Genomic DNA, 19,950 nt, shown 5'->3' with positions numbered 1-19,950 from the left:
ACAGCTACACTTTCTTTGCCTTTGTTAACATTTTGCTAAGGTTTGCACTGATAAAGTGCTTGAAACTGTATATATTGAAGTCTACATCAATCAACTCAGATTAATTAAATTGAACCAAATTGAGCGATTAATTATTCATAGGTATCGTGATGCATTCAAGAGTGTGGACATACTGCGGTGACAGCAAACCTCAGGTTGTTGTCTATCAACATATCCTTCCCACTCACTGACCTCTAGTCACACTGAGCACAAAGGCGATCTTCACCTCTGAGTCGACTGAAATGGTATGGAAAGTTCTGGTGCTCTCTCAACTAGGCCAACACCGACCAAAGTTACCACACTCGGTCGATTTGTGATCCTACACACCCTCAGTCGCAAAAAAAGGCTGACACAACGTTCACACACTGCATCATGCAGTCAGCAGAAGAGTCTCACATGTATGTACAAATGCAGCTACATGGGATGAGGACCCAAATGCATGACAGGATGCAGAAATCAAAACACATAACACAAAAAGGCCAGCAGGGCTGCCAACAGGCCAACTCCAGAATTCAAATCATAGATATTAGAAAGCTAGATACCGCATTGAGCTTCAGAACATACATAAATAGTGCCGCCATATTGGTTGGGGCAACGACCACTGAAGGCCAATGGAGAAACGTGTCCGTAATTGGAAATCAGACCAGTGTCTCCGATTGCCGGCAAGTGTTGCCCATAGACAGTAAGGAGTTTGGCCCCAGCAATATGGCGGCCGTGTTCACATGCAACCTAATAGAACTTGACGGACAACACGGTATCTAGCTTTCTAATATCTATGGTTCAAACCCTGATGGTCTGATTTAGTATTTTATTCGTTTTTCAGACAAATCACTGACATGAAAGAATAAATACAGAGAGAGCTGGGTGTGTTAGTGTATATTTCAGGATTTATTTACCGGCATTGATAATAAGACGCATGAGGCACAAATATTAATTCATTGTTAATTTAATTTCATTTAATTTTACACCTTCCCACTGACTTGATATTGCCAAATGCTTAGAGTCTACTTTGCACCTGCTAGAAGTGACTGTTTTCTTCAGGAAGTGGTTAAACAGCACACATCCAAAAGCTGGAGACATGTTGCCACAAATGCACACACTAACCCACACCCATCTCACACACTCACTCACTCAGAGATACACGCACACACGCATATGCGCATGAACATGCATGTGCACACACACACACACACACCCACACACGCATACACATACACACACACAGGCACACATGCCTGCACACGCATGCATACACACACACACAAACTGATGATATACTAGAGCAGACACAGCAAGGAATTCATGATTATTCTTCTTCTTACGTCAGTGAAGCCTGATGTAAACAGTAATTTGGTTTCAATTATTGCACATTATACAAAGAGCAACTACAGGATTCTGGAGAATTGAATACTATGTAAAAATGATACCGAATTTCATAACAAGTTCTCACTTAGTCACAATAGCAACATCCCAAACAAGTTCACATATATGGTGATTTCCTCATCATCCGACACTCGTTGCCTCAAAAGTTGAAATAATTTTAACTTTGTAGCTCAACATTTTGCGTCACCAGTGATTATTTTGCCCGTAAAAAACATTATATATCCTCATAGACTGAATGGAGTTAAAAAATATAAAGAGTTTGTGTCTAAAACTAGTGAGTTTACTAGCTAAAAGCCAAGACAACAGATTTACCTTGTAAACATCAACAGCAAAGCATGACTACATAGTGCAAGGCCATATACTGTACAGTAGAAACCACCCCAAGGTCCCACTAAGTAACTTCCTGTTTAATGTTAGGCTCCAGAGGCTAATATTAGCAGGTGGAGACAGCTGTATTAGCACAGGGTTGAGATCAGGAGACTGACACGCCACTGTTTACAGACTTGAGCTGCCACTTGAGCTGGTTCCATCCTCTTTGTTCCAGCTGAGGCGTGCAGTCAGCTCCTGAAGCAGGCTCTGTTCGGCCTGTTGCCAGCTGTCCTCCCAGTCTACAAACACACAAACACATACAGACAATTACCACAAGGAGCTGTACACACACACACGCACACACACAGAGTTACCACAAGGAGCTGTACACACACGCACATGCAGACACACACACACACACACACACAATTACCACTAGGATCTATACACACACACACAAACACGCATACAGACTATTACCACAAAGATCTGTACACTCTCTCTCACACACACACACACACACACACACACACACACACACACACACACACAAACACACACACACACACACACACACACACACACACACACACACACACATGCACACCTGCATGCACTCTAATGTGCTAATGTGTGTAGCTTGTGATGTTAAAGTGTAAGATACTTGAGAATTATCACTTTACACTGCAGTGATTGATACTAAGCCAAACAATGCCTGACATTTTTTTCCAGTAAGTCATCTTCACTAAAATGTGTGGTGTGTGTGTGTGTGTGTTTAGACTGTAGCAAACCGTCTAGACATAGGCCTAAATTTAAGACAGGCCTGCAATAGCTCCACCATCAGAAAAACAAGCGTTGCATTACAACGGCATTATACAACCCTACAGTACAAGTGGGCTTGTCAAGATATCTCATATAATACTCCTCATGTTTCGGGTCTAACCTGTTTTAATTCACTCTATGTAAATGGTGTCTGTGTATATTAGTGAAGAAAGCGGCTGTAGATGTTTAAGGCTGTGTATAGAGCAGCTCACCATGCACAGTAAACACATCATTCTCTGCATCTGCACCTTCTGTGTCTCCATGTGTTCTCACACCTCTCAACCACTCGGTCAGCTTGCCTCTTGTGCGTGTGAAGCCACATTTGAGTGCTGCTGTGCATGCGTGTGTGTGTATGTGTGTAGGATAAGGGTGTAGGTGTATCTTTTTGTGTGGGTATGCATGTGTGTGTTTGTGTGGGTATATGTTTGAATTTTTTGCGTGGCTGTGTGTGTGTGTGTGTGTGAGGGGGGGGGGGGGGGGTATCATTGTGTTTTGTATGTGTTTGTGTGTGTGTGTTTGTGTGAATGGGGGGGGGGGTATCATTGTGTTTTGTGTGGGTCTGAAAGAGAGAGAAAAGGAGAAGCCGAGTTTATTACCTCGACTGGAACAGGAGAAAGGGGCCGAGAATGTCACTCGAACTCCGAGCAGTTCTTTCATTTCCTCAAATTTAGGCTCTGGAAGTTTCTTTTGTTTGCACCACTCATCTAGGGAGTTTCTCAGGGACCTGCTGGTGCTTGCATCTGTCAACAGTTAGTTACAAAAAGTAATGATTTACCTTTCATTTAAAACAAATGTTTTATCTTCTTACACAAAAAATCTGTACATATCTGAAATATTTCACACAAACTAATTTTCTTGTTTTAACAGAGCTGTCAATGTTGTTAATGCTTTGCCAACCCTAGTTAATATCCTAAGACACAATTATTAGACGTTAAACATTGTGCCTGACCCTTTTGATGAAACACAAAAAAAATCTACAACTATATATTTACAAATGGGGATGTGCAACATCCTCAACATCAGAAGATAACATCTTAAGAATTGTATTATTGCCATCTGGAGATATGCCTGACAGATAAATCATCAAGAATATAGCAGCAGAAACTGTTAAGGTTTCAGAGGCAGCATCATATAGATCTGTTAGAATAGGATGAGATCTACTTTTATTTTAAAATATCATGTCACATAGTAACAAATGAGTTGTGCATCCTTATTTACATTTTTTTGTATCGTATGTGATGCATCAAGCTTTAGTGGTACAGTATAAATGTAATCATAATATTTAATTTGCCATTTTTTTGGCTGAAAGAATAAACTTGGCAAATTAGAAGATGGTGCTTTGTTTTTTGTTTTGTTTTTTTATCAGAAGCTCAAACAAATCAACAATGTTGGCGCTGCATTCCCCTAAATCTATCAAATACATGCCTTTTCTATCGCAGTATATCACAGTATTGCAATATATCACAATAAATTCAATCATAACCCTTGTATTGATTCCCTGTGATATGTATCATATCATCAGATTCTTGCCAATGCAGCCCTATATAATTCGGTATTGTGTTGTACTTGTGTTGTTCACATGGTACAATAATTAATTAACTTGGTTGTAAACATTGTGTATCAAACATAAGTGAGAAAGCCCCCGTCAACTCTTTGTCAGTTAAACAGCGAGCGACTCACCTGTGTCCACGCCGAGCATCTTGAGAATGCGTTCGCTCAGATAATTCCGCGCCTGCTTCTTGTTCGTGCTGCTCTTGTGCTCCAGCTTGTAGTCAGTGAACTTCAGCTGAATGGAGGCCTTGTGCTGCTGGGCTTTTAGGGAACACGCTGGCTCGCCCTGGTCGGCCATCTTCAGCAGAGCAGTCAGCTGCTTGTCAGCTTTGTCCCGAGCCCCTGGGATCCCCGAGAGGCCGAAGAGGCGGCCGAGTTTGGTGAAAGCGTCCTGGAAGGCAGCCTGGCGGGCATCTCCCTCTGTTGAACCTGAGGACACGGCCATGGTGAAAAATAAATATTAGCAACCCACCATCACTTCAATTACTGTATGTTATGGCAGCAAACAGCATACATCAATAGGGAGAGCATCACTTCATTGGCAAAGGATGGAGGTTTCAGACTTATTATGTAGTTCTTTTATCTCAAAATAATGGCTTCACACTTCTTTTGATGACTCACAGACATATAATTGGCAAAAATGCATCTCTGCGAATTTCAATGCACACCCAAATCATCTAGAATTGCACTTTATAACTTTGCTGTTCCAGACCAGGCATGGTCCTTCTCATCAGTTCTCAGTGCATTGAGTAACCACTGAGCATAAAAATGGTGTCCAGTAGATTGAGAGTTGATGAAAAGGGGAACTCCAACATCGTGTGAGTTCAAAACACTTGAATGCATTGCAAACAGAGAACTGAAGAATAATAACTATTAACCTTGTCCCTCATAGACCAATTTGCATGACACATTTGTCAGTGAGCAGGAAAAGGCTTTTTCCTGTCCTCCAAACTCCTCTATAGGACAGGGGAGGGATCTTTTGGCAAAGTACTGTTTGACTTCTTGGGTTGAACAGGTCTCATCTGAAAAAAAAATATAATAAAAAATAAATAAATAAAAAACAAGGTTTTTGATATAGTTCCACATGTACCCTCAAAGGATGATGGGAAAGAATATAAGACAAGACAATTAAAAACCACCTGCTCCAGGCCGGCAAATCCCGGTCGCGAGGCCGAATGAATGGAAGGCTTTACGACTGGCTTCTTTTTTGCTCTTGCTACAGTCTGGACTCCGGAAAGTGTATTGATCCAGCTGAACGATCACACTGCACGTGAATCGCTGTTCCATGCTGTACTTCTCACATGTGACCACAGGGGGCAGCAGACCCAACAACACTAGCAACCTCTCCACCTTTTCACCTGGCAGACATACCAGTGTAAAAACATGCATGAGAGAACACATTTTTGTATGCATAACTAACATAAAATTGCTAGAGGGAAACAGATTCAAATGAATTGCATTAACACTGATATGAAGTCAAACTTCTGACATTTAAACTTATCCAGACTTGTGATAACGCTCTAAAATGTCAGAAAACAGCAAATAGATGGTACCTTGGAATTGCAATTTAGCCTGTTTTCTGTGTACAGGTGGTGGGCTACAGCCAGTGGTAGGGATCATTGGAGCTACAACAGCAGGGTCTGGCTTTGTGGGCTGTGGTTTGAGTTCTGCTGCTGACGGTTGACCTATGGAGTTTGGAGCACTGGTGCCTCCTGGTGGTAGACTCATGTTACTACTCCCAGCAAGCTCAGAGCCAGCCAAGGCCACTGCAGAGATGAGTGCACAGGTGATTACGAACCTTCATTCAGACATTGTAAAAGCCAAGTTTGTAATGGCAGCAATTTTAAAGTAAAACAAAAAAGGCCAAGTGCAAGGTATGGAAACTCCTTCAACAAAGCAATCAGGGAAACATTGATTGGGCTCATAACCTGTGAGAGCCAATGTTTACCTGAGCGTCCACGCTCACCACCAGGCAGGCTCTCCTTCTTAGTGACGTCATAAGATGGCTGACCCAGACCCTGGGCCTCCAGTCTCTCCTTTAGGTCACCTTTGTAGTTTTCTCCACTGGCCGTCCAGTCCAGGACCCTTGAGAGCTGCTGGAGGGCAGTTTTAGCAGCCTGCTGTTCTGCCTGCTTCCTTTTGATGGATCCCTCTGATTTTAAAGGGAGATTAAATTCCTTCAACTGACAAAATTACATTTCAAAAATAACTAAATTGCAATTAGTAAATTGTTTACAAAGACAAGCCCTTACCTAGCTTGTTTGAAAGTGTCAAACCTGAGCTTTTGTGACAGTTTTTAGTGCACAGTAAAACATAGTGATAATAAGCATTTCATATGTAACCCCCATCAATGTACTGTTCTGCCATTACCTCGGTCTACAAAGGTGAAGGACCCACAGAGTTTTAGACTACATTTGATCTTGTCATCGATACATTTCTGCACATTTTCCACAGGTAATGGGTAGCCAGATCTCTCAAAATACATATGGACCACAGCTCTGGATGAACCTGCCAAGAGGGGTTGAAATCAAACAAAATACTCTAAAATACTATAAAATAAGTGTGTATGTACATTTCAAATCCTGCTAAATCATCACATTTTATACCACAATCATTTATCTGGTTTTGTTTTCACTCTAACCTGGTTTAGCTTTATCGAGGCCAAAGCTTTCGGCTAATTTCCTGTAGGCAGACTCTATGGCGTCTCCTTCCTGAAGCTGCCCATCCTGGTCCTGAAGCTCGGTGTCCAGGACCACAGTCACACTTCCATAGAACCGGGTGCCTGTTGGAGGAAGAGCAATTATGGGATGTAAGTACGGGATTTCCTCTGAGAAAACACTAACGTCTTCCATATTACCACATGTGAGTGTTTTTCTAAATAGAGCCTATGTCTGTCTTTCCTATTCAATATGTTCTGTCATAACTAAAATGTATGCACATTTTATAAGCCATTTTAATTTGAAATACACAAAGTGCACTATTACTAACACCCATATTTTGTTATTAAAAGCAAAGACAACATATTGTTTACATTTATTGCAGGAGATTATGCTATGAAAACTAAAACTGTTCAAAACACAATACATATAGCCTAGAAATTTAGACGCACCACAGCAGCAAATGTAATTTGCAGCCAGAGTAGTCTAGCAACTCTCCGTTGGCTTGAGAGCTGGAAAAATCAAACTTCGATCAGGCCAATCACATCGTGTATAGAGTCGGTGGGCGGGCTTAACATAATGATGGCAGAGTTGCGACGGTTCCACGTGAATTCCCTGCTACTTGAAAACAAAGAAGATGGCGAACACCTCGTCACAAGTTTGATCAAATAGTGATCCCACTAGAGGGAAAACGCATGGGACTCATGAGTTGTAGCACTATCCTATTGCGTGCAGAGGGAATTTGAAAGACAACCGTTTTTCCCACCCCAATCCCCCCCCCCCGGATTGAGCACTGCGAATGATGAGTTCCCAGACCATACATCTTGATGTGGGTCTGGCTCGTCAGGCTACAATACATATATAATATATACATAAACAGTATATATCAGTATGATTGTTGATATTCTAGGTTGGTGAAAGAATGAGTCACCTTCTACAGAGGTACTTGTTGACTCTTCCTTGACAGGCAGTGGTTGGGTGCCATTGCCTAAGACTCTGGATGGGGACATGTCCATGTCCTCCAGTTGTCTGTCTGTCTCTGTGCTGCACACCTCCATGTTGATTACAGATGGTTCATTCACTATGACCTCCAGACCAGTGGTAGGGATCATTGGAGCTACAACAGCAGGGTCTGGCTTTGTGGGCTGTGGTTTGAGTTCTGCTGCTGACGGTTGATCTTTGGAGTTTGGAGCACTGGTGCCTCCTGGTGGTAGATGCATGCTACTACTCCCAGCAGGCTCACAGCCAGCCAAGGCCACTGCAGAGATGAGTGCACAGGTGATTACGAACCTTCATTCAGACATTGTAAAAGCCAAGTTTGTAATGGCAGCAACTGTAAAACAAAAAAGGCCAAGTGCAAGGTATGGAAACTCCTTCAACAAAGCAATCAGGGAAACATTGATTGGGCTCATAACCTGTGAGAGCCAATGTTTACCTGAGCGTCCACGCTCACCACCAGGCAGGCTCTCCTTCTTAGTGACGTCATAAGATGGCTGACCCAGACCCTGGGCCTCCAGTCTCTCCTTTAGGTCACCTTTGTAGTTTTCTCCACTGGCCGTCCAGTCCAGGACCCTTGAGAGCTGCTGGAGGGCAGTTTTAGCAGCCTGCTGTTCTGCCTGCTTCCTTTTGATGGATCCCTCTGATTTTAAAGGGAGATTAAATTCCTTCAACTGACAAAATTACATTTCAAAAATAACTAAATTGCAATTACTAAATTGTTTACAAAGACAAGCCCTTACCTAGCTTGTTTGAGTGTCAAACCTGAGCTTTTGTGACAGTTTTTATTGCACAGTAAAACATAGTGATAATAAGCAATTCATATGTAACCCCCATCAATGTACTGTTCTGCCATTACCTCGGTCTACAAAGGTGAAGGACCCACAGAGTTTGAGCCTGCATCTGATCTTGTCATCGATACATTTCTGCACATTTTCCACAGGTAATGGGTAGCCAGATCTCTCAAAATACATATGGACCACAGCTCTGGATGAACCTGCCAAGAGGGGTTGAAGTCAAACAAAATACTCTAAAATACTATAAAATAAGTGTGTAAGTACATTTCAAATCCTGCTAAATCATCACATTTTATAACTCAATCATTTATCTGTTTTTGTTTTCACTATAACCTGGTTTAGCTTTATCGAGGCCAAAGCTTTCGGCTAATTTCCTGTAGGCAGACTCTATGGTGTCTCCCTCCTGAAGCTGCCCATCCTGGTCCTGAAGCTCGGTGTCCAGGACCACAGTCACACTTCCATAGAACCGGGTGCCTGTTGGAGGAAGAGCAATTATGGGATGTAAGTACAGGATTTCCTCTGAGAAAACACTAGCGTCTTACATACTGCCACATGGGAGTGTTTTTCTAAATAGAGCCTATGTAAAATGTATGCACATTGTATAAGCCATATTAATTTGAAATGCACAAAGTACACTATTACTAACAACCATATTTTGGTATTAAAAGCAAAGACAACATATTGTTTACATTTATTGCAGGAGATTATGCTATGAAAACTAAAACTGTTCAAAACACAATACATATAGCCTAGAAATCTAGACGCACCCTAGTGGTAGCAAATGTAATTTGCAGCCAGAGTAGTCTAGCAACTCTCCGTTGGCTTGAGAGCTGGAAAAATTAAACTTCGATCAGGCCAATCATCAGGACAACCGTCCCCCCCCCCCCCCGGATTGAGCACTGCGAATGATGAGTTCCCAGACCCTACATCTTGATCTGGGTCTGGCTCGTCAGGCTACAATACATATATAATATATACATAAACAGTATACTGTATATCAGTACGATTGTTGGTATTCTAGGTTGGTGAAAGAATGAGTCACCTTCTACAGAGGTACTTGTTGACTCTTCCTTGACAGGCGCTGGTTGGGTGCCATTGCCTGAGACTCTGGATAGGGACATGTCCATGTCCTCCAGTTGTCTGTCTGTCTCTGTGCTGCACACCTCCATGTTGATTACAGATGGTTCATTCACTATGACCTCCAGACCAGTGGTAGGGATCATTGGAGCAATAACAGCAGGGTCTGGCTTTGTGGGCTGTGGTTTGAGTTCTGCTGCTGATGGTTGATCTTTGGAGTTTGGAGCACTGGTGCCTCCTGGTGGTAGATTCATGCTACTACTCCCAGCAGGCTCACAGCCAGCCAAGGCCACTGCAAAGATGAGTGCACAGGTGATTACGAACTTATATTCAGACATTGTGAAAGCCAAGTTTGTAATGGCAGCAATTGTAAAACAAAAAAGGCCAAGTGCAAGGTATGGAAACTCCTTCAACAAAGCAATCAGGGAAACATTGATTGGGCTCATAACCTGTGAGAGCCAATGTTTACCTGAGCGTCCACGCTCACCACCAGGCAGGCTCTCCTTCTTAGTGACGTCATAAGATGGCTGACCCAGACTCTGGGCTTCCAGTCTCTCCTTTAGGTCACCTTTGTAGTTTTCTCCACTGGCCGTCCAGTCCAGGACCCTTGAGAGCTGCTGGAGGGCAGTTTTAGCAGCCTGATGCTCGGCCTGCTTCTTTTTGGTGGACCCCTCTGTGGTTAACAGTCAAACTCCAAAATTAACTATCTGATGACAACTATGGATTGGATCTTTACTTGATAAGTGCTTCTAAATAAAGTTGTGTTCTGGAACTTTGGAAGCACCCCTTTTCGAGCTTAGCTAAATTAAATAATTGTATAAAATTATAAAAACATATTATTAGAAGACTGGCAGTCACCTTGGTCATGAAAGGTAAAAGCCCCACACAATTTCAGCTTGCAGTGAAACGTCTCATCAGGGCATTTGCTGCTTATCTCTGCTGGTGGAGGGAATCCACGCTCCTGAAAATGCTCCTGAACCAAGCCTTGTTTTGAGGACCCTATTATGAAAGACGACGCTTTAACAAACCGCCACAGAATGATTAGTGAACAGTAACGTCTGGATTACTGATATACTGTGTCCCACCTGCTTTGGCTTCATCTAGTCCAAAAAGATGGGCCAATTTTCCATAGGCAGCCTCAATGGCCTCCTTTTCTTGACCACATCCTTCCTCAGAAGCAACCTCAGTGTCCAGAACCACTATCACACTTCCATAATAGTACTGGGATGCAGTTTTCGCTGGGTCTTGCCCTGACATGCATCCTTTAATGGAATAAATACAGTACATACATAGAAACACACACACACACACACAAACACACACAGAGTTAGAGAGAGAGAAAGAGCATATGAAAGAGCATATGAATGTGTGAACCTGTACATATTACTTTCACTGTCACATTACACTTTTACACATTACACTATTGTTGCCTTCAATCTCATCTTTTCTAGATGAGAACACTGGAACCAGAAGATGCCAGGAGACTTTCTGTTATTTGAATGTATTTACACTTTCTCAGGTTTCTGTCTGTGCACCTACCTGAATGTATGCTAAATGTTGTAGATGTGCCACTGATTTTCCTGAACCACATACAGTACTGAACTGCATTTTTACAATAAGCAAGCCAACCAGCCAGCCTGCCAGGATACTCACCCTCAGAGGTGCTGCTTTCTGAGGGCTCAACTGGATGCTTCGTCTGCTGCTCTTCTCCAGTATGGACTTCAGCACTGGGGGCTAAGGTCTGCAGGTGATCCAGGGCCTTTTTAGCAACCTCTTGATGTGCTAGCTTCTTATTCAGGCACGCTTGCTCTCCGGAAAATGTGAGTCCATTCACCTCTACGTGGCCCCTGTAGCCTGTGAAAAGTAAACAAGACAGAAGTGTAATACAAAGCACATCTTGGCACCCACTACCAGAACACAAAACATGATGAGAAAATGTAAACATTCAATGAATTCTGTACATGAAATGTTCCTGTGCATTTCAATACACTTTTACATACAATTTTGACTAAATAATAATTTGCATCTAAATTCCTGAATTCAATATCCTATGAAAACAAAATCAGACACGATAAGTAACACAGCACCTGACATGACTAAGGTTAGATGATCATGGTCAGATGGTCTTCCCAGTATTGTTGTCATACTCTAGTATAAAATCCTGGGGATTCGGTGAAGCTGGTGACAATCATCATGGGATTATACAAGATATCCATGAGCAATATATTCAGTCAAATAAGAGAGGAAGGAAGTTCATACCATCTCCCTCAAGACTCTCAGTAAACACAGGCTCAGGCCAGCCATACTTCCGCGCCAATTCAAAAACATAGTTCTTATATTTCAGCGGATTCATACTGAAGAGAGGGTCTGTCTTAGGTCCTGAGAAGACATAAAATGTAATAATACAGACAATTGTTATCAGATAACACTTACTACAGAATGCATCCTGGTGTAACATATTGTCAATATTCTGCTATCATGATATCTCTTTTACAGTTACTGTTGTTTGACAGCAATTTCATCACACTGTGTGTTGAAATTGTGTGAATTACCACATATCTAACACAGGTTTAATAGGCCTGTGCTTTTGCATGCTTGTATACTGTAGCTGTGCAGTCTGAGTGGTAACAACAGTGCACATCAAGGATGATTTTCTATGGTTTGTGATCATTATAGTCTCTTGTGACAGCGCTTTTCTCTAGTAAGGGTGAGGTAGAAAATTAAGCAATGTGTTGACTGGCTGGAATATTGTATGGCTTGGTCCTAGCCACCTAGTTTGTTTCCCATTTATCCAAACATGTAATGGGTTACCGTTACAAAGTGGTCCTTTAAGTTGCCTGGATTGGAATCTGAGCCTCTCACCTTGAGTAACCTTCACCTCCAGCTGGTCCACTCGCTCGTTCAGCATGTTGATCTGCTTCTCGTGCTCGTCCACCCTCCTCTGAAGCTGCTCCAACTGCGGAGCAAGCTTCTCCTTCAGGTCCTCGTTCTTCTGAAGAAAGGTCTTGATGCCTTCAATCTCCTCCTACGTCAACAGACACATGCTTTTTTAGGCATTAGAGTAAGTGGTCGATGTGTGAAAATAGGTCCACATCCACATCTTCCTCAGCAATCATTGTCTGTGTTGATGTGTCCTTGAAACATTTGTTTACAATCCCCATTCACATAACATGTAAAGAATATAAAAATAATGATGACTAGAGTAGTGTTGCACGGTGTATCGATACTAAAAAGGTATCGCGATGCCTTCACGCAAAAAACGATACGATTTCAGACGTTTGTAGAATCGATACTTTATTAAAATAATAACGTTCTGTGTCTGTGTCAACTGCTGCTCCCACTGCTCCTTGCACGCATCTAGGCAAGTGGGCGTGTCAAGCAGGCAGCTCTGAGTGAGTGAGTGCGCAGCCAACGTCAACATAGTTCTTTGCCGACAGTTCTAGGCCTTGTGGATAAAACAAAAGGTGTGCTATTTCTATTTCGGATACATCGCGTGAAGGCAAGCCATCAGGTACACAAAGTCATTTAAAAGCAGTAGGCTACGCATGGAACTTGGCTAAACACCTCGCAGATATATCCCAACATTTTTAAAGAGTTCAAAGAACGACAGGTTAACGAATATGCTATAGAAAACACGACTACATGGTTAGTGCCAAGTTCTTCTCTTATGTTTTAGTCTAGCCTAAGTGAAACGAGTATGGTTCTCTGGGATAAAGCGAACCTTCCTTCATCAATGAATTTTGACGAGACAGAGCTGTAATCATTTTGACGAGACATAACGAGCTGTTATCAAGGGTGCTAACGCGATGAAAGCGCAATGTTCACGCCAGAATAACATTACCATAACTTGTAAACGATCTATTTCATGTTCGGTCAGTAGCAGCCTACTACTGGTAATATTTGTCATGGCATGTAGACTGCAATTTGTTCAATAATTATTGCCCAGATGTAGGATAGGCTACCCGAAATGCGCTAATTAAAGCCCACAGCATAACACCACCAAAGCGTGTTGAGTCCTAATAATAATAGCGGCTTATTGTTACAGTACGTGGTAGCAAATCATGTTATCAAAGAAATAGACGTCATGTAGGAATGCACACAGATATATTGCAACAGGTAATGGTGTAGGCCTATCTGACGAAGACCTGAGTGGTTGGAACGTCGTACTTGTACACTGGGCACAAAGAAGACTATCCTCACATTTTCCCCTTTGCAACTGTCAAAGAAATCCCATGAACACGGGAAGGCCTAGAGTAGCCTATACTGTACATCAGATGGCCTAAAGATTAGGCCCCTCTGCATAGCATTCAGTGATTTGCATGCAGTAATTTTAACACTGACCTTGATCTAGCCTAGTTTGGCTATTTAAAGCTACTTTATTGCCACAACACAATGTAAATGAACTATAACAAACAATAAAGGACTTAATCACACAAAGTAGGCCTACTATTTTACTGACTATAAAACAATAATAATTATGTAGGAAGTTTAGAACCCAGAATTGACCTACACACTACAAAAGTGCACCAAATTCAACACAAATGACTCAATACACTTGGAGGAGGTATGAGTCCTTTCTTCTCCAGATATCTTAGGATTTCGCCGTAGTATCGTTTTAGTATCGAGCATCGTGATATTTATGGCAGGTATCGTATCGAAGTCATAATTTTGGTATCGTGACAACACTAGACTAGAGTAATGATTATAAAATGCTCCTTGAAATGACTTCAGTGTGTTTAAATGGCCTGCAAATTAAACAATACATTACTTTGACACCATCCTGGTTCTCCTCATATCGTTGCGTCAAAAACTCAATCTTCTCTTTCAGGGCTTTTTGCTCCATCTCCATACATTTCTGTTGCAGCGCATCAGAATGACTCTTTTGCTTTCCTTCCGTACCATGCCCCTGGAGGCCTGGTCCTAATCCATTATCCACTGTATCAATTATCTATAAAAGAACACATTATGCTGTTAATACATTTTTGCTAAACAAATGGAGATAAATATTTTTACATCTTTTGCATTAATTTCTCTCATGCTACTATTGTGGTAAGTAATAGTAGCTGCATGCAGCACAAACTTTTTGAAACTACAGAAGTACAGTAGTTTCAAATATCCCTTATGTGACCGACCATTCCACCTAGTCCAGCCTCAAAGATCAAACCTAGTACAATGACCATACAACTTATGGTAAAAGTCACAGCTGCAAGTCTTATGACCACCCTATGCATCAATATGAAGCACTGGCAGAGAGCCTTTTACTTGAGAGGTAAAACTCTCCCTAAACCTTTTCAGAAGTATTGTAAACACATCATCTTTCTTGTAAATTAAGGTTTCCTTTACAAAAATAAATTGTTTACGACAGATTTGCAGCAAACTTGTGTGTGATTTGTGGGAAACAAATGAGTTCACTAGAAAATATTGCCAGATGTTTGCCAATGTTGGCCGCTAGAGGCAAACTTCCAGCAAAGTTCTGGCAACAATGAAGAGTTTGCCAGTAGTGGCAAATGTGTTCGCCAGTGATTAGCCACCACACTTAGCCAATAATAGCAAACCTCCAGTGAACTTCTGGTGACATACCTAATTTGCATATGACATTGCTGCAAATTTGCTGCAATATTGCAATTTGCTGCAATATTGCAATAAAGTTAACCGCAACGGTTTGCCAGAAACCTAATTTGCATGTGAAAATATGACCTTTCTGCAAATTTGCGGTAACTGCGGAAAACACACATATTTTGTTTAATACTGATGCCATCAGCGCAGCCACTGTTTGTGTTCAACAGAACTGTTAATCATACTCCTATCTGCCTATCATCGCATAAAGCCCACCCCATACGGAATAAGTAGTTGTGATTGGTTCCTGGGTTTTCTGTGATTTTGGAAATTGCTGTGAATTAGAGGATGACCAAGCAGATCTGCAGAGCAAATTCAAATGCACTCACAGATTCATCTGGGTTGACCCAGGCTATAGTTTACCGACCTACTTACCTTCTCAATCTCTTTGGGCAGCATTTTTAGGTCATGAACATGTTGGTCTAAGTGGTGGGCAAAGTCTTTGATCTTCTCCAAGTACTGCTGAAAGTCCTGCTGGCTTATTGTGAAGTCAGGAGAATGCATTGTACAGTTTCTCACATTAATTACCTACAAAGAAAACCAGGTACACACACACACACACACAAACACACACACACACACACACACACACACACACACACACACACATACAGAGGAAGAATAAAAAATAACGTCACTGGCAACACTATCTTAAAAGATATGAGAAAGAATATCAAATAACATACACTACCAGTCAAAAGTTTAGAGACACTTAGACACTTAGTTTTCAGATTACATTATGTGCTTAAATAATTGCAAAAGGGTTCTCGACTGCTGTAGAAAGAAATGGCTGATCTTTAATGCAATATCTGCATTGCCCATTATACCAGCCATTCATCCAATGTTGCAAAGGCACATTCTGTTCACTAATCTGATATCATTTTAAAAAGCTAACTGAGAAAACATTGGAGAACCCTTTTTGCAATTATGTGCACATAATGTAATCTGAAAACTGCTGCCCTGAATAAAAAAACAATGCAAATGGTCTCAGCTGGTATTCTGTCTATAATGGAGAGGAACGGACATTTCTAAGTGTCTCCAAACTTTTGACTGGTAGTGTAAATCATCATTAGATCATTAAATGCACAAAATAATTATTCCAATTCATCCCAGTGTTTCCCCTACAATGTATTCATCAGCGGCGCAGCGCCGCTGCTGGAAATCAAGCGCCACTGCAAGAAAAAGTTGCCTAAGTAAAAAAAAAAAAAATAGACGCAAGTGAACTTCAGGAACAGCTGCCATTCGTTCAGGTTTCATGTCAACAAATAATAGTAGGCTAACGTTGAAGGCGCAGTCAGGATTCCACAGGAGATCACGCTTGTTTGTGTTTATGTTTAAGTTTATTAGCAGACACATTTTTGTGCAAAAAAACGTAGCCTACATTATGTTAACCAAGGAACCAAATTAAACACGCCAGCGAGATAGCTGCCCCTACCTTCAGTAGCCTATTCCCAGATAAATTCCATGCATTGTTTCGTTTTTGTTTGTGACACAGGCAATGATTTCAAGCCGTGTTGCTAATACCTAGGCTGTGAAACTAAGGTCTAGCTAGCCTACTGGTGGGTTTATTTGAATTTGAGTAATAGGATACGCAACCATTTACATCTGAGATAGTTTGTAATTCCTGTAGAGCTCACCAAAATTATAGATATGATACAAGACAATTATCTGCTATAATCCAAGATAGATTTTCTTCGAGTTTTTGAGCATTTATTTTACCAAATGACATGGGAAACATAATTCATTTCATCCACATATGCACCATGCACAACAACGCTACTAAGTTAGCTTAAAACCTTGAGAATCAAGCAAGCCGTCACGGCATTAAAGTGACAGGCACTCAATTCGACTTGTACAGCACCAATAATGACATGAAAGAGAAGTCTATATAGTTTATACAGTGCTGTGCAAAAGTTAAGACACCCATGCTGAAATTAACTAAAGGGAGGAATAAAAAATACTTTGCCTTTTGTCTTAATGCCTTAATTAAAAAAAATAGGACATCAATTATTTTTTAATGTATCATGTATCGTAAATAAACAAATGTTATTATATAAATAAATGTCTTAACCTTTGCACAGCACTGTATATTCTAAATAGTAATAGTTTGTAGAGTGGCCTACAGTGTACTGTTGTACAGTGGCTAATTACTAATAATGTAAATGAAAAAGGTGAAAGAAAAACATGAATAATCCTGTTCAAGTACTGCAATAATCATGCTTTGTAAATGCTTGTGTTGATGGTTATGTCATAATTTGTAACTCAATCTGTCCATTTTCACAAAATCCACCAGAAGTCACCATTTCAGGAATCATTTTTTTCAAATGTTTCTCTTTTTTTTTGGGGGGGGGGGGGGGCTTCCTACAATCAACAGCACCGCTGCTGGAAAATTTTCTAGGGGAAACACTGCATCCTATAGCCGTGCTGTCAACTGGATTTTCTAGATTACCTTGTTTATTTTTTGCTGGTCCTTAATAAACTTGCGGAAGTAAGTACACTGGCCCATGAGGTTAAGTAATGCTGGAATATCAAAATGATCATAGGTGGTGTGCTATCGATGTCCCTGGGGCATGTACACCTGAAATATGTGCAAGTAAACACAGACACAGGTTTTAAAAGGAGGACATACAAAAAAAGTTAATAGCAAAAACAAGACAGAAATTAACACCATGTTTAAATTATACTCTTGTTGTATTGCATTACTGTAAATCGGGCTATGTCTATTTTTTGACAGCATGTTTACCTATGAAATATTGTCTTTTTTCAAGAAATAGCTATTACACTTATGAGCAATTCAGAGCTCCATTAAAGTGCATTGGCTTGGAATGATGAATAACCTAATAAACTCACCTTAGCCACCTCCCATTTCTTGTTCGGCCACAGATGTGGCAAGCAGTTTCTCCAGTGAACCATAGGCCTACTTTTTGCACTGTGATTGGCCAATATTTCCACTCTCCATTGTGTACAGACATTGCAGTCAGGTATCTGTGGAAGCAATTCACTCCTGAGGAAAATAGCGAATGCATGCAAGATACAAGTCCTATCCCCAATTTACAATTAGTCTACAAATCGGCTATAGCCTTGCCTATATTGTAGGGCTATTCCCATATTTGTGTTACATTAAATATGCCTAAAGGCCTAGTCCCTTCTCATCATTCAGGTGCACAAAATTCTGTGACCTGTCGAATTTTGTGTCTTTTTTTTGTGTTTTTTTTTTTTAATGGACCACACTGTGTCCTCTTGTGCCCTCACTTGTAAGGTATACCATCACCAGTCATCAGCCATCCGTGTGCTTGGCCCTCATCTCACTCATCTCACCTGAAGCCCCATCCATATGACTGCCCTACCATCGTCTATTACTGTCCCCCTGGATTCCTGGCCCGTACAGCCTAGCGACCCACCACCTGCCTATGACAACTCTGCCCGGATTCCTGGCCCTTACTGCCATCCCACCACTTGCCCTATGACAACTCCTATTCCCCTGGACAATTCCATTTCCTACGCTGGACTATTTGAACTTTCTGACACTAAAGTAGGATTTTGTCATACCGGATATGTAACCATCCCACCTCTTGTAACATTCACCTCAGGTGGCTTTAAACACCATGTCCTATTCTCTACACCTGACTAACTTATGTATTTGTCATGTATGCAGACCTTACTGTCCTGTATCTGACCCTAGGCAGATGGGTCAGGCCCTTGAGTCGTGGATCTGCTCGAGGTTTCATCCTATATGTGTCTCCATTTCTAGGGAGTTTTTCCTCAGCCTTGTTACCCATGGGCCTTCTTTTCTTTTTTTTTCTCTGATTGTGTAACACTCTGTAAAGCGCCATGAGTGTAATGTTTTGGCGCTCTATACATACAATTAAATTGAAATTGTTTTATTGGAGTCTATGAATGTACTGAGCTGTACTGGCTATCTGAAATGCTACCGCCAAACAGCTGCCCAATCAACAGGTGAACTTGGGAAGGTAAGCTCACAACTGCTCTCATCACTCCAGTAAACAAGTGGACTCACTCAATACACAGTTCACTGTTAGCCTACTTCAGCCAGATCAGTCACATATTTTGTAGGCCTACTGTCAAATTATGTTACCCTTCTATATAGCCGTGGCCCAATGGTTAGCACTCTGGACTTGTAACTGGAGGGTTGCCGGTTCGAGCCCCGACCAGTGGGCCGCGGCTGCCCTTGAGCAAATCACCTAACCCCTGCTCCCCGAGCGCCGCCGTTGTAGCAGGCAGCTCACTGCACCGGGATTAGTGTGTGCTTCACCTCACTGTGTGTTCACTGTGTGCTGTTTGTGTTTCACTAATTAACCGATTGGGTTAAATGCAGAGACCAAATTTCCCTCACGGGATCAAAAAAATATATATACTTATAACTCTGCAAAAATGGACTGATATTAGGGCTGCACGATATATCTAAAATCTATCGTTATTGCGATATCAACGCTTGCGATGGACATACCGCAAAGATTACTTAATTTTCGATACATTTTGATACATTTTCTGTGCCGTGCGCATTCCATTGCCTACAGTCTATGATGTATTCACATTCTGAATGTCAACATATTTTACCAAACCGATGCTGTCATGCAGCCCTAGAAGCCCGTCCCCTACCAGTTTAGGTGTGTGGTGTTTTAGGTGTTGAGGCAAGAGCTAAGTCGTGATGGCTGAAGATAGTGAGTCAAGCGAGGTAGGCT

General features: G+C 41.5%; 1 protein-coding gene across 1 annotated transcript; it reads right to left on the bottom strand.

Annotated features, from left to right (window-relative positions):
* Positions 1–967: 967 nt before the first annotated feature.
* On the bottom strand, positions 968–18,226 carry LOC143142424 (uncharacterized). Its single transcript, XM_076303292.1, has 24 exons — positions 18,098–18,226; positions 17,697–17,825; positions 15,623–15,775; positions 14,400–14,579; positions 12,494–12,656; positions 11,891–12,010; positions 11,285–11,485; positions 10,717–10,893; positions 10,490–10,630; positions 10,101–10,304; positions 9,597–9,923; positions 8,888–9,028; positions 8,617–8,754; positions 8,197–8,400; positions 7,693–8,019; positions 6,746–6,886; positions 6,475–6,612; positions 6,053–6,256; positions 5,658–5,870; positions 5,244–5,462; positions 4,983–5,126; positions 4,234–4,533; positions 3,150–3,293; positions 968–2,030 (listed from the first exon to the last, which is right to left on the bottom strand). Exons 2-24 carry the CDS (start codon positions 17,751–17,753, stop codon positions 1,918–1,920), a joined length of 4,149 nt encoding a protein of 1,382 aa, XP_076159407.1. The 5' UTR covers positions 17,754–17,825; positions 18,098–18,226; the 3' UTR covers positions 968–1,917.
* Positions 18,227–19,950: the final 1,724 nt, after the last annotated feature.

Source organism: Alosa pseudoharengus, unplaced genomic scaffold (genome assembly GCF_046254945.1).
Source record: "Alosa pseudoharengus isolate Yale_2024_CS ecotype anadromous, Long Island Sound unplaced genomic scaffold, YU_APseudo_1.1 YU_APseudo_1.1_scf_24, whole genome shotgun sequence".
Classification (NCBI taxonomy): Eukaryota; Metazoa; Chordata; class Actinopteri; order Clupeiformes; family Clupeidae; genus Alosa; species Alosa pseudoharengus.
This window is presented reverse-complemented; position numbering and strand designations above follow the sequence as displayed.